The sequence below is a fragment of the Tursiops truncatus genome, chromosome 11 (assembly GCF_011762595.2).
Source record: "Tursiops truncatus isolate mTurTru1 chromosome 11, mTurTru1.mat.Y, whole genome shotgun sequence".
Lineage (NCBI taxonomy): Eukaryota > Metazoa > Chordata > Mammalia > Artiodactyla > Delphinidae > Tursiops > Tursiops truncatus.
The window spans coordinates 96629562-96643018 of record NC_047044.1 but is presented as its reverse complement, the minus strand read 5'-3'; the positions used below and the strand labels follow the sequence as shown (position 1 = coordinate 96643018).

The following is a 13457-nucleotide window of genomic DNA, read 5'->3' as shown; positions in this document are numbered from 1 at the left end:
GGAATTCCCTATCCATTCATCTGTTGATGGTCGCTTAGGTTGCGTCCATATCTTGGCTGTTGCAAATAATGTTGCTGTGAACATTGCACCCCATTCTTTTTTAATGCTTTCAAAACTTAATTTAATAAGTCACAGCAGAATCTTTCTAGGAAACAAATCCTTTTTTCCAGAGGCTACTCTTTCTGGGTTTTGGAAAATCCACACCCTGCTCCTGACCACGAGCCCCTTCAGCACCACCACCTTGGCCCCCTCTCCCCAGAGCGGGGCTGGGGTTGGACCCCGAGAAATGCCACGGGTGACACATACCACACTCGTACTCGGGGCAGCACTGCTGCGTGCTCTGCCGGAGACGGGCCACCTCGCACGGGCCGCACGCAGGCGCTGGGGGAGAAAAGGCCGCGGAGGTCAGAGAAAGAGATGGCGGTACCCACTGCAGACTCTCGGCGACGGGAACCAGCCAGGCCCGCTGACGAATGAGTCTCCCGGTGTGTCCTGCTGTCCCCTCAGACACACCCTCGGGAGAACAAGGCTGAGGGCCAAGGAGGGGACAGCAGGGCAGGCACACACACACACACACACACACACACACACACACACACACACACGTGCACACACACACACACGCCCCCGAGAGCTCTACCCCCGTGCAGAAAGGGGAGCCCAGCCCGGCGAGGCAAGGAGGGTGGGGCTGGCGTGGGGAATCCACGTGTGGATCTGGTCCCCCAGGTCTGCAGACAGGTGGCCTCGGGGCCTGGCGGGAGCCCTAGGGAGGGGCCTCACCTCGGGCTGTGGGGCAGGGCTGTGTCGTGCAGTTGACCTTCCGCCCGCTGAGGCACATGCAGATCTGGCAGGGCTGGTGGTCTGGGACCCACGTTTCCAGAAGCTGAGGGAGAACGAGGTTCAGAGAGGGCCCAGGAGTTCATGGAAGTTGGGTCCCCCCACCCCTGGCTCTGTCTCCCTGGGGGACACCCAGTGCCCGAGCCCCGCCTGGGTCAGAGCTGCGCAGATGAACCAAGACAAGCTGACAGATGCTGAGGACCCTGCGGAGGAGGCAGCTGGAGAGGCCTGGGGTGCCCGGGGCACCCACACTGCTTCGTACACTCGGGGGAAGGGCAAGCCCCAGGTCTCAGAAAACATGGGCATTTCATCACAGCCCTTCTGATGGTGACACTAAAACAAAGCAAGGCGAGAAAATGAGGACTCCCGTGTCACCCCGCCAGCCACTTCCCAGGCCAAAGGAGAAGCTGGGCTGCAGCTTGAGAAAGAGCCACTCATTTCTGCAATGGACTTAAGACTATGCGGCAGGAAGAGCTGAAGGGGGGACAGCAGGACTCTCAGAACCCTCACATTGTTGGGACTGGTGGTGACGTTCCAGACCTGGGTGCAGTTTCCAGGTGAGGGTCACCAGGGCAGCAGGCATCCCCACTGCACAAGGGCTTCAGAGTCAGGAAGCCCCCCAACTCCTACGTCGGTTGGCTTCACCCTCCGTGCCACTGCCCGGTTTCCTCCCAGGCGAGGGGAGGGCCCCCCAGCCTGCCTCCCAGGACTGTGCAAGAAGCAGGAGGCTGTGCAGAGCACAGATGGGACTGCAGAGCCGGGACTGGGTCCCTTTGGGCTCGGCCCTCAAGGGAAATCCCAGTGAAGTCACCCCTGAATAAATGCCTCCTCATCCAGCAGCTCAAAGGCCGCTAGAAAGTCCCCAGGCCAAGAAGGTCTTACTTATTCCGTCTGCTTCCATGGTCCGCAATGAGCATCTGCCGCGGAGAGGGAGAGAGATGGGACATCTCCGGGTAAACCCCTCCCCGGCCCTGCCCGTCCTCCTGTGGGATTAAACCTTGGAGGCTTCCCTTGACACCTTCTGCTGCATCCACGTAACCGCCCACATCTGAGCGGCAGGTGTCACGTGGCACGGTTTAAGGGCTTTACGTAAACTACTCATTTAATCCTCATCGCAGCCCCGTGACCGGGACATTCTTAGTTATCCCCACTCGTCCAAGGAGAAAGCGGAGGCGCTAGCTCGGGGTCACACCGTCGCAGTGCAGAGATGGGATCTGGACCCAGAATCCACTTATTATCCCTGTGTTCTGCTGCCTCCCGGTAATAAGTAGCATTAAACATGTTCAAGATATTTCCCCGAAGGCTTTACACTGACTCATCGTATGGTCCTTCTAGTAACCCTAGCGGGTGAGTATGACCATTACTTACACTGACCAGTGAGAACACTGAGGCACAGACCAGGAGGTCGACCGGGGGCACAGCCGGGGTCTGGACCCGGCATCCTGGCCCTGCACACCACATGCTCTCTCTCCAAACCACAGCCGCCAGGCTCAGCCAGCCCGCTGAGGGGCTGTGGGAGTGCCAGGCCCTGGGTACACTGTCCCAGCCCTCGAATGGCTGACGGTCAAGCCGAGGAAATAGGACTTGCCCGTGAACAGGTGAATGAGATCACGGAATACTACTCAGCCACGGAAACAAACGATGGAACGTACAGTGTGGATGGGATCTCGAAAGTATTACGTTGAGCGAAAGAAGCCAAGCAAAGAAGGAGTAATACTGCATGAGTCCATTTACATAAAATTCCAGAAAATGTAAACGGATCTATAGTGACAGAAAGCAGACCAGCTGTTGCCTAGGGATGGAGGTGGGGACTGGGGGTGTATTAAACAGGGGCATCAGGGAACTTTCGCAGGTGATGGAAATTTCATTATCTTCATCGTGATGACGGTTTTTACAGATGAATGAACTTGTCAAAATTCATCAGATCGTGGGCTTCCCTGGTGGTGCAGTGGTTGAGAGTCCGCCTGCCGATGCAGGGGACGCGGGTTCGTGCCCCGGTCCGGGAAGATCCCATGTGCCGCGGAGCGGCAGGGCCCGTGAGCCATGGCCGCTGAGCCTGCACGTCCGGAGCCTGTGCTCCGCAGCGGAAGAGGCCACAACAGTGAGAGGCCCGTGTACCACAAAAAAAAAAAAAACACGAAAAAATTCATCAGATCGTACATTTATGTTTGGCGCTGTTTACTGTCTGTGAACTCTCCATAAAGGTGATTTTTAAAATAAAAAAAGAGCGCCAGGAGTGCAAAAGAAGAGTTCACTAGGGCTGTGGGCTCCAGAGAGGCCTCACATCCTGGGGGACGTGGCCACTGCAGGAGGCTGTGCTTAACCTGGCGGGCAGGGTGCAGCCCTGAGGCCCTGTAAGCAGGACCCGCCTCAGAGGGAAGAAAGTTCAACAAGGACAAGCCTTGAGCGGGTGGAGACGGGGAACAAGGACCAGGAAACAGAACAGAGGCTGCAGCGGCTACTATTCCAGCTTCTCCAAGGGGCTGGGAAGACCCAGGGAGGGGCACAGGGACAGGCGAGGCTGGGCAGAGCGGAGGAAGGTGGGGGGACTCACACATCTCCCCAGGCCTCTCTCTGCTCTGCCTCTTTCCTGCTCTTTTACACGGACGGTGATGCCAAGAACACCATAAATCAAGGGATTTATATGTAGACGTTTAAACGGCAAAAGTGATGAGATAAGAACGGAGATATATATTTATATATTAGGGGTTTCTTTTCTCTCTCTTTTTTTTTTTTTTTTTTTGGTTGCACTGGGTCTTAGTTGCAGCATGCAGACGCCTTAGTTGTGGCATGCGAGCTCTTAGTTGCAGCATGCATGTGGGATCTAGTTCCCTGATCAGGAATCGAACCCGCACCCCCTGCATTGGGAGCGCAGAGTCTTTTACACTGAGCCACCAGGGAAGTCCCTTCTTTCCTCTTTTTAAAAATGAACTCCAGACATCTAAAATTCAAGAACGAATTATACAGCTTTCCAACTCTCCTTGGCAACATCACAATAGATGACCAAAAGCAGGTGTTAAACGTCCTCTTCCAGGGATTTCCATTTTCCCAGGAAGCTTTAATGAGGCAGGTCAGAATCTATGGCCCTGAAAAAGAGCCCTGTCTGGCAAAGGCTAAGCTTCTAAAAGCGCCCGCCGCCAGCCTTACAGCAGTACCCCTGGCACATTATGCAGCCAATCGGCCAGCAGAGGGCACTCCTGCATCAGGACAGGCCAACTCCAGGCAGCCCTGTCTCAGCCCCCAGGTTCCAGGGCCTGGTGCAGGACTGTTACCTGGACAGAACAGGTAAGCGAGCTGGCTGGAGTTAAAGATTAAATAAAGATGACAGGAGAACGACCTGCAGAGAATGCAGCAAGGGAAAACTGAAGTCTTCAGAGCCCAAGGTCAAAGCAGGTACTCAGGTACAGGTACAAAGCAAGTCACCAGGCACTGCCCACCCCTGCCAGGATCTGAGGGAAGATGCAAATTAAATGTCAGCGCTGAGCCGCTACAGAACAGAGAGGAGACGAGGCTCAGCAGACCGTCTGGGTGATGCAGGGAATCCCCAGTGGAGCTGAAGCAGCGCTTGCCCAGCACAGTGGGGGGTGTGGGCAAGGCGGGACAGCCCATGCATGGCCCCAGATCCCTTTAGAGCCGGCTACAAAGGCAGAGTACATTTTGTAAAATACACAAGAGCTATGGAAACTGGTAAATAGTCTGCCCTTCCAAAATTACCACAAGAGATTTCTACCCTGGATTATTTCCCCGAAGAAAAGTTTTCTGGGCTTTATTTTTCAGTTTCAAGAAAATTCACTTAATAAAAATGTTCTTCATATTAGATTTTTATTCCCTCTCTACTTTGAAAGTCAAAGCTGGACTGGCTGGATATTTGTCTTCGTCCGTTTAAACTATATTTTCTGAAATAACTAAAAACGGCTGTGTTCCCTTCCTAGTTTTTTATTAACTAACTTTATGTCGCTTGATTTTAGAATGTATTTATCAGACTGTATCTATGTCAAAATACTGCACTATTTGGATGCCCTCTTCATACACCTCTGATGCATATTCCCATGTGTGGGACTGAAGGGGCAGGGAGCAGGGAAAAGGGTCAGAGGGGAGGAGGGGGAGGGGGGCAGAGACCCTAGGATAACGCCCTCGGGTCCCTGCAGACACCCGACTCACAGAGAGCCAGAAATGCAAACCTGAGCTTCCTTCTCATCTCCAGGATGCCAAGGGAGGGGGCAGAGACCATTTCTGACTGCCTCTGAGAGCACCTTGCCACCAACGGCAAAACCAGCCTGAAATGACCACTGGGTGTCTGCACCCCAGGGCAATGGTACACGCCATCTGCGCCCAGCGGGAGCCCAGGAGCTGTGCACGTCAGGGAGAGCCGTGTAAGGTTTTGTCAACTCTTGGGGGAGCAATATGGTACCGGCAGGTACTCAGTTTGGCCAGCTGAAAGACGGCAGTAGAGCGCGACTGGGCTTCTTTCCTGGTTCACCTATTACACTGTGAGAACGAACGGGATCCACTGGGCTGAAGCCCAGCGACAGAACAGAGCCGGTGGGACCATCCAGGTAATCGCCTTATTGGTGCCATGCTCGCACGGACACCCAGTCAGCTCAGAGTTTAGCTCCCAGTTCCCGTGAGACCAGTGGCAGGGCTTGGACACTATAGGGTGACCTGGTGTAGTGCATAGGGTCTTTTTAAATCACCTCTTGTCATCTGAGCCTCAGTTTCCCATTCAGAGGGACATGTAATAATTACCCTATGGAGCTCTGGGGAGAATCAAATGAAATGGTCCATTTCCTAGCTTCTGATGGCAGGGACAGAATAGTGTAATCCTGGAATGACTGTTTTCATCATTCTCCAGTTGGTTAGCTAGCTTCACCATGTGTTCTCCCAGTTCTGATTAAATACAGTGTTAAGTCACCTGACCTGGTCCACTTAGTGATGAAGGTCTTCCTTGGTGATGATGGAGATGTTAGGTCTTGAGTGCAGCCCATGGTCATAGAACACATCCTCCTTTGCTAGAAGCCAAATGTGCTGCCCCTCTACCAGGCTCTGTGGTATCATCACTGCCAGTTTGAAAGGCAGGACCACTGCCCGCACTCACAGGTCCACAGACACACACCGCCCCAGGCACTACGATACACACATTGGCAACTTTGAAGAGGTATGGCTGCCATCTGAGTCCAAGATGAGGGAGTTTGGTAAATAAATAGCCTTTGAAAATAATGATTCCTAAAAGGCTAAGAGAACTGATGACTTGATGACTCAATGACTTCCAAGAAGATCAGCCCGAAGGGGACCTAGCAAAAGGGAAATTTCATGTATCGAAAAGAGCAAGCTCTTTGGAATCAGACAGAGGTTCAAATACTAACTCCAACTCCCAACCCCATCTCCTACGAACTGCATCCATGGGCAAGGTACCAAGCTCTCTAAGCCCTCATTTTCTCATAGGTGTTTTGTGAGTATTTATGAGAGGGGATGCTACACACACACACACACACACACACACACACACAATTCTATAGGCTAATAAGTCTGAGAAGCAAAAGCTTGCAAGGTACATTAGCATATCAAAAGCTCTAAAGAATCCTGCAATAAAGAAACCTGTCTAACTTGCTTAGCCGGTGTTTTTTAAAACCTCTTGACCACAGGTAACTGTCAATACCTTGCCTGCTAAACACACCTTTGAAAAACGTTGAAATAATGAATATATAGTGCTTAATACAATGTAAGGTACCTAATATACCTTAATAATGGTAGACATCACCATATAAAATATTCTTTTCCCATCCCCTCCTGGGTTCCTAGCATTCTACTACGATGGATATGATAAATATAGTAATGGTAGCAATGTGTCGTTACACTCTGGTGTTTGATCACACAGCTAACCCTAACAGATCCGGGTTCTGAACCAAGATGTGTCTGACCCCAAAGCCGTTATGCCGTACTGTCTTCCCATCCCTCGGGGACCCCCCCCCCCCCCGGAGAGCAGAGCCCTTCAGCCGAGGTTAGAAGGGGCCAATCACGGTGAACACTTCCCCCTACCGGCCCCACGGGGGGCGAGAGGCCAGGGTTCCTACCTGGTGCCGGATCCCATCGTCACCGACGCACTGGGTGCAGGCCTCCTCGGGGACACAGCTGCCTTCCAGCAGCACGTGGTGCAGGGGGCAGAAGCAGCCTTCTGAGGGATGGTCCCCACAGGAGCTCGAGTTGCCCTCACATTGGCGGGGGCAGCCGCGCTCACAGTGGTTGTAGACCAGGGATGGCGGGCACGGTACAGCTGCAGACAGAGAAGGGGGTCACCCTCAAGGGTCTGCACCAACCAGAGGGAAGTGGTTCAGCTTCAAGGCAGTTGATCATCTAACAAACTTGCCGGGGCAGAAACTGCTAGTTTCCACCAATTTTCATTCTCTCCATCTTTCATAGAAATAGACCTTCAAGCCGGGCACGTGACCACTCAGAATAAAGACTACATTTCCCAACTCCCTTGCAACTAAGTGCAGTCATGTGATTACATTCTGACCAATGACCTGTAAGAGCAAGTGTAGACTCTTAACAGCAGTTTCTAAGGATCATTTTTTGAAAGACAGCTGTGTCTCTGGCCCTTTTCCTTCCTTCCCCTCATCCTGCCCCTTGGAACTGGATGTGATGCCCAGAGCTCCATCTTAAACCGTGAGGAAAAGGCACACCCAACTGAGGACGGAGCCAAGAACCAGAATCCACTTTGAGACCCAGAAAGAGCTGGGACTGCCTCCCTCTGACCAGCTGTGTGACACAGAATTTTATTTCTCTCTTACTTGTAGCCAAATTTAATCCCAACTGACGATGTGAACCTGTGTATCCTTAGGAAGTTCTATGGTTCTTTTCTTTGAATACACATATATTTAATGCTTCGAAAATTCTCTTAACCTTAAGTAAGGAATCCACAGCTATGGAAGGCTGCCCTGGGAGAAAAGCTACAAAGTGATCCACTTCTCCCACTCTGGTCCTGCTCAACCCCTTCCTCACATTTTCACGGTGCCAAGGCAGGTGGTAGAGAAGGTTTCCAAGGATTTAGAGCACCAAAGACTTTCCTATAAATGCACGACAAATTGCCTGGAAGTAGACAAATTAATAAGCAGAGAAGGTGTGACCGGTAACTCAGAAACTGACGTTTTCCCCTTAATCTGCAGGTAGGTTGAAAGGAGACTGTGTCATCCACGGGGACTCGGAAAACCAGAGCCCCAAAGACACCTGGGGGTTATCTAGTCCAACTATCTCATTCCAAGATGCAGAAACTGAGGTCCAGAAAGACTAAGGAAATAGCTGATGACCAGCTGAGCCGGGGCTAGGATGCCCAAGTCCTCCAGCCCCAGTTAAAGCTGTGACAGCATTATAATAATAAACTCGGAGACTCTGAGATGCCTGTACACATTGATCTCCCTCAGAAAAAAAAAAGAAAAAAGGTCAGGGATCACATTAGAAACTGAGGTTGCTGAAGTTCAGTGCTCTTATCACTCCAACACCCCCTGAGAGCAGGAGCCATGTCTGACTCATTCTGGTGTCCCTGACATGTTAAATATTAAATGCATGCCAAGTCCACGTAAGGAAGCTGACCTTGGGAGGTGTCTACACTAGCAATCCTGTGGTGTTTGTAATGAAGAAGCTTCTTGGTATTCAAATGGCAAAATTCCACTCACACTTCAAAATCCTGCTAAGGCATGGGCTGCTCTGTGAGCCTTTGCTGAAGCCTGGTGCCGTTCCAAATTCGAGGTGACTGACTGCTCAGTCTGTACTTTGCTGTTGCCGGGATGTGTCTCATACATTAACATCACATTCGTATGACCTGCAGAACTACTGCTAGAAAGGACCATGCTCTCAGTTACATAGAAATTCATTACATAGAAATTCTATGTTCAAATTACTTATACATCTACCATCTTATTTGATCCTGAATGGAATCCTAGGAAACAGGAAATCCAGAGGTTTTGATCTTCATTGCCCAGATAAAGAACGTGAGGCCCAGAGAGGCTGAGCAGGTCCCCCATTCGTTGGTCTTCACAGCGTTTGGGGGTGCCTAAGGAGACTCACCACAGAAATCGGGGGTCCTCCAGTCGACACACACCCCCTTGGTCCGACAGAGGTGGGCATAAGAGGCAATGGCCTCACACACTTGCTCCTGGTGGCAACTGTCCTGCTGGCAGATGGCGTGAAATGTGGCCGGGGCAAGGACCGCGTGGCACTCGGCAAACAGCTCCGAGAGGAGGACCTGGCAGTGGGAGCCCCTGGAGATGGGACATGGCTCCTCGGGACCCAGCAGGCATGTCTGCCCCGGCTTCTGCACCGTCCACTCCTGGACCAGCGTCTTCCAGTCTGAGGTGACTGTGCCATCCCTCAGCATGAAGTCGTTGGCCCCATTCTCATCACAGATGCCTAGAGAAGCAAGGAAAGACATGGTTAGGAGCCCAGGGTGCCAACCCCTTGATGCCGGAGACCTGGCCATTCTCCATCACCGCCAGCGTCTGCACCTTACTACTGGACCCAGAAATAGCAGTGTCCAAGGGCCCTGAGGATAGGGCAAGGAGGGTTTATGTCAGGGAGGAGGGTCAGAAGATATTCTTACCACAGAGACCGTACATCTTTGAGGCAAAGGTCTTGGGGCTCAGCTGCAGCTGGAACTCGTTGTTTTGTGGGGTGAAGGTGAGGATGTGGCCCAGATGCTTGAGTCTGACCTCGTACATAATGGCACCGTAGACACTGACCTCCATGTCCCCACCCACATAAGGGGCAGAGACCAGCCTCCCGTTCACCACCACCTGCCCAAAGAAGAAAACCACCCATCAGTAGTCAGGGCAACGAGGAATCCTAGGGCTTCACTCTTAGCCGCTTTCCAAAGCTCCTGACAGTTCCTACACGTTCACCCCACTCAAGCCCACTGTTATCCACAAACCCGGACATTTGCCAGCAGCTCTTCGAAGACAAACGAGCTTTGCAGAGCTTGGCAGAAGAGTGGACTCTTATAACACTGAACAGACAGCCATGCATCTGGAACCCGAAAGCCCAGGGATTAAGAGGAACCTTGAGTCACTCTACAGGGAAGATGACTCCTCAAGAAAAGCTGGGGAAGTTGCTTACTTGCCAACTGGTCAGCGCCCTATCTCCAGGAGCACCTAATAGGACTACTTTAAGCATTTGATCTGATTTGATGGACTAGCTCTTTGGAGGCCCCACAATATATCTTATCAAACCTATTAAAATATACTCACATCCCACAATGAATATAATTTTTGCTGTAAAAATTTTAGAAGGCTTTTTATCCTTTTTTTTTTTTTTTTTTTTGCGGTACGCAGGCCTCTCACTGTTGTGGCCTCTCCTCACTGGTGTGGCCTCTTGCGGAGCACAGGCTCCGGACGCGCAGGCTCAGCGGCCATGGCTCACGGGCCCAGCCGCTCTGCGGCACGTGGGATCTTCCCGGACCGGGGCACGAACCCGTGTCCCCTGCATCGGCAGGTGGACTCTCAACCACTGCGCCACCAGGGAAGCCCGCTTTTTATCCTTTTGATTTTTCTGTTTTTGTCTGTGAGCGACTCATTTAACATATGATGAGCTGTGATTTTTCAGCAATCACTGTGCACGTTCAAGAATTCTTGCAAGAGGAGAACATCTAACCCATAAGCCGCTTTCACGAAATGAAATATTTACGATTTCTAAATGAACGTGTAAAGAAGTTGGCATAAAGCAACCTCTTGTAAACATTTAATCAAACATTTATTTTTTATCAGTTTTGCAGTTTTCTTTTTGAATCTTGGGTCCACACATTTTGTTTGGGCCCAGAATATTTTCATAGGCCCTAAATATTTTCCTTTGGAAGGTTCGCAGCCCTGGGTACAGGGCACGTAATGCCTGCTGGGCAAACAGCCTGGTGTCACCCCCATTCTTCTACCAGTGCCAGAAACTGGCACGACATTCATCACAATGTAATGCTATCGAAAATGGACCCTTTCTTCCAAATCTGGACCCAAAACAACATGAAATTACACCACCAGGGAGATAGCAATGAGCCCCTCCTACAAAGGTGGCGCTCTGCTCACGGGGCAGGAGGCCGAGTCCACAACAGGGGCACCAGCTAAAACCGGCTGCCACCGGGTCCATGTGGCTTCCCCAAGGGTCTGCCGCTGCCACGCTACAGGACTCACAGAAAGCACCTCCTACCTCCATGTTGCTGCGGAGCTCAACCGAGACACCGTTGTGTTTCACCTCGATGGACTTCATGCAGGTCTGCCTTGCCCTGGCGCTGCAGGCGTCATTATGGAGCAGTACCTCCAGGTCTTGCTCCTTGTTGTGAAATAAGACGTACGAGCAGTTGCCAGTCAGCTTGAAATTCTGTCCATCAAAGGTCACGATGTGCCGAGTAGAGCTGCCAGTGCAGACACCTGGACGGAGAGAGCAAAGGATGGATATGACCTGCCCAGACTTCCTCTCCTATCTCCTCTGCTCTCTTTGGACTGACAGGGAGACTTGCGAGTACATCTTTCCATAGACTTCTGACATTGAAAACCATGTTAATGCTTCCCATACGAAAACAAAGAGAATCAGCTAGGGTGGCAGTAAGGAAAATTCAAAATGGAAAGAAACAGATACGATTAAAAGAATAATGTAGGTAATGAATAACGGAAGCACACGGAAGGGAGCGGGGAAACCAGCCTAAATAACTTTGGGGAAAAACTTACTATATACCCAGAGGCTAACGACAAAAAGAATGGTGCACAAATGTGTACTCTAGTTAGTAGATCTGTTTTTCATAAAGGTATTGGTTAGCAGTCCTGAAACTGCTTTACGTGTATTCTGTGTAGGGTCTACAGAGGAATGATGGCCCAGGGTTGTTCTAAAAGTGATCCTGGGCTTCCCTCGTGGCGCGGTGGTTGAGAGTCCGCCGCCGACGCAGGGGACACGGGTTTGTGCCCCGGTCCGGGAAGATCCCACATGCCGCGGAGCGGCTGGGCCCGTGAGCCATGGCCGCTGAGCCTGCGCGTCCGGAGCCTGTGCTCCGCAACGGGAGAGGCCACAACAGTAAGAGGCCCGCGTACCGAAAAAAAAAAAAAAATAGTGATCCTAAGTGAACTTCTGCTACACAGTAAGGAGGACGTCAAAAGAGAGAAAGAAAGAGAGCCTATGAGGGGCTGGATGCAAAAACAAACAAATAAATAAACAAAAAAAAATAACAAAACAAAACAAAAAACCCAGAAGGATGGCAGGGTGAAGCAGCAGACAGCGAAAGAATATAGAATATGCAACTGATATCAAAGGACCACTCCTGAGAGCTGGTAAGAAAATGCAGCTGCCTTAAACACCTGCCAGGCCGGTGAGTGCAGGGCCTCTCACAGAAGCACCAGTCGTATACGAACCTTGAGAGGCCACTTCCAGCTCCTCCCTCTCTGGGCTCCAAGCTGGAGGGAGGCTGACTACACCCCTTTCCCAGAGGCCAGGAGCCCACACAGGGATTAGGGAGGTGTTTCAACTCCAACTCAAGTTCAAAGTCTTGATTATTACCTGAGAGTGGGCATCTAATTACCAAATTGAGACCGTGTTTTACGACTTAAAGCAACCATAGAACTCTTTATAAATAAACAGAAATCATATGAGGTCTGATAGAGTTCTCATCCAGGCAAAAAGGAACTTCATCCCACTCAATAAATTCTAAAGGGAGAGTGAGATACAAGATACGGTTCTGATTTCAGCCCGCAAGTGGTGTCTGTTCATCATAATCAACTCGATCCATCCACTGCTGAGCAGGGATTGCCATAAGCAAACATTTCTCCCAACCATGAGACAGGGGGCTAGGCCACCCCACAGACGAACGCTCCCCACAGGTCTGCATGTGATGGAGCTGACTAGGTCCTCCTATTAAACCAGGCCACCGTGATGGTACACCCTGCATCCAGCGCTCAAACCCCTACAGGTATGATGGGGGCTTCTCCCTCACTGCTGTCCCTGCACTGCCTGGACCCCCTAAGGGTGACTCGTCAACAGCCAAGCTGAGCACTGACCTCAGAAAATCAATTCTTCCTTCTGGTTATGATTATCTGGGGCAGTGCCCTCCAGAAGGCACAGGAAGGGAACAGGGAGCCCTGGGACTGCATGGAAACACGTCCCGAGGTCACGAGAGGGAGGGAACACGGGTGGAGGGGGAAACGGGCTTCTGGTCTACCTCTCTGCACAGCCAAGCGAAAAGCACTGCCCCTCGAACACCGTCCAAGCTGGAGAAGCAGAGGACTCACAGGGGCAGGTCCAGCGGCAGCCACAGGCCTCTTCCACCCTGATCGGGGACTGGCTGTTGGGGCAGGAAGGCCGCAGCTGCTGGTCACAGTTGACCCGGTGACTATTCAGCAAGGTCTGGCCATCTGGCAGGCAGGTCACTGTGTGGCACCGATCCGGCAAGGTCCAGATGTCCCCGGGCTGCAGAGAAAGAACCAGGTTCAGGCAGGGAATGGAATGAGGCACTTCAACACCCACCAGGCAACTGACCCCCTTGGAAAACAGAGAGACTAGGCCTTGGGCCTAAATGGCAGGGAGACAGGAAACAGAACATAGCATTTACAGGCGGATCCACCCCAACCACAACCAAAATTTTAAAAAAAGAGGCTATAATG

The 13457-nt window shown here is 51.6% G+C and overlaps 1 protein-coding gene across 4 annotated transcripts in view; it reads right to left on the bottom strand.

Annotated features, from left to right (window-relative positions):
• VWF (von Willebrand factor) overlaps positions 1–13457 on the bottom strand; it is a 137189-nt gene that overhangs the window by 26052 nt on the left and 97680 nt on the right. For 2 of the 4 annotated variants that reach the window (XM_033867156.2, XM_073789125.1), the window contains exons 34-40: positions 13086–13263; positions 11020–11240; positions 9431–9623; positions 8899–9240; positions 6909–7108; positions 781–883; positions 307–381 (exon numbers count right to left, since the gene is read on the bottom strand). In XM_033867156.2, coding sequence (XP_033723047.1) covers positions 307–381; positions 781–883; positions 6909–7108; positions 8899–9240; positions 9431–9623; positions 11020–11240; positions 13086–13263 — 1312 coding nt within the window. Of the gene's footprint in view, positions 1–306; positions 382–780; positions 884–5758; positions 6129–6908; positions 7109–8898; positions 9241–9430; positions 9624–11019; positions 11241–13085; positions 13264–13457 lie in introns of those variants that run through there. The other 2 variants (XM_033867160.2, XR_012324549.1) reach the window with 2 other exon arrangements.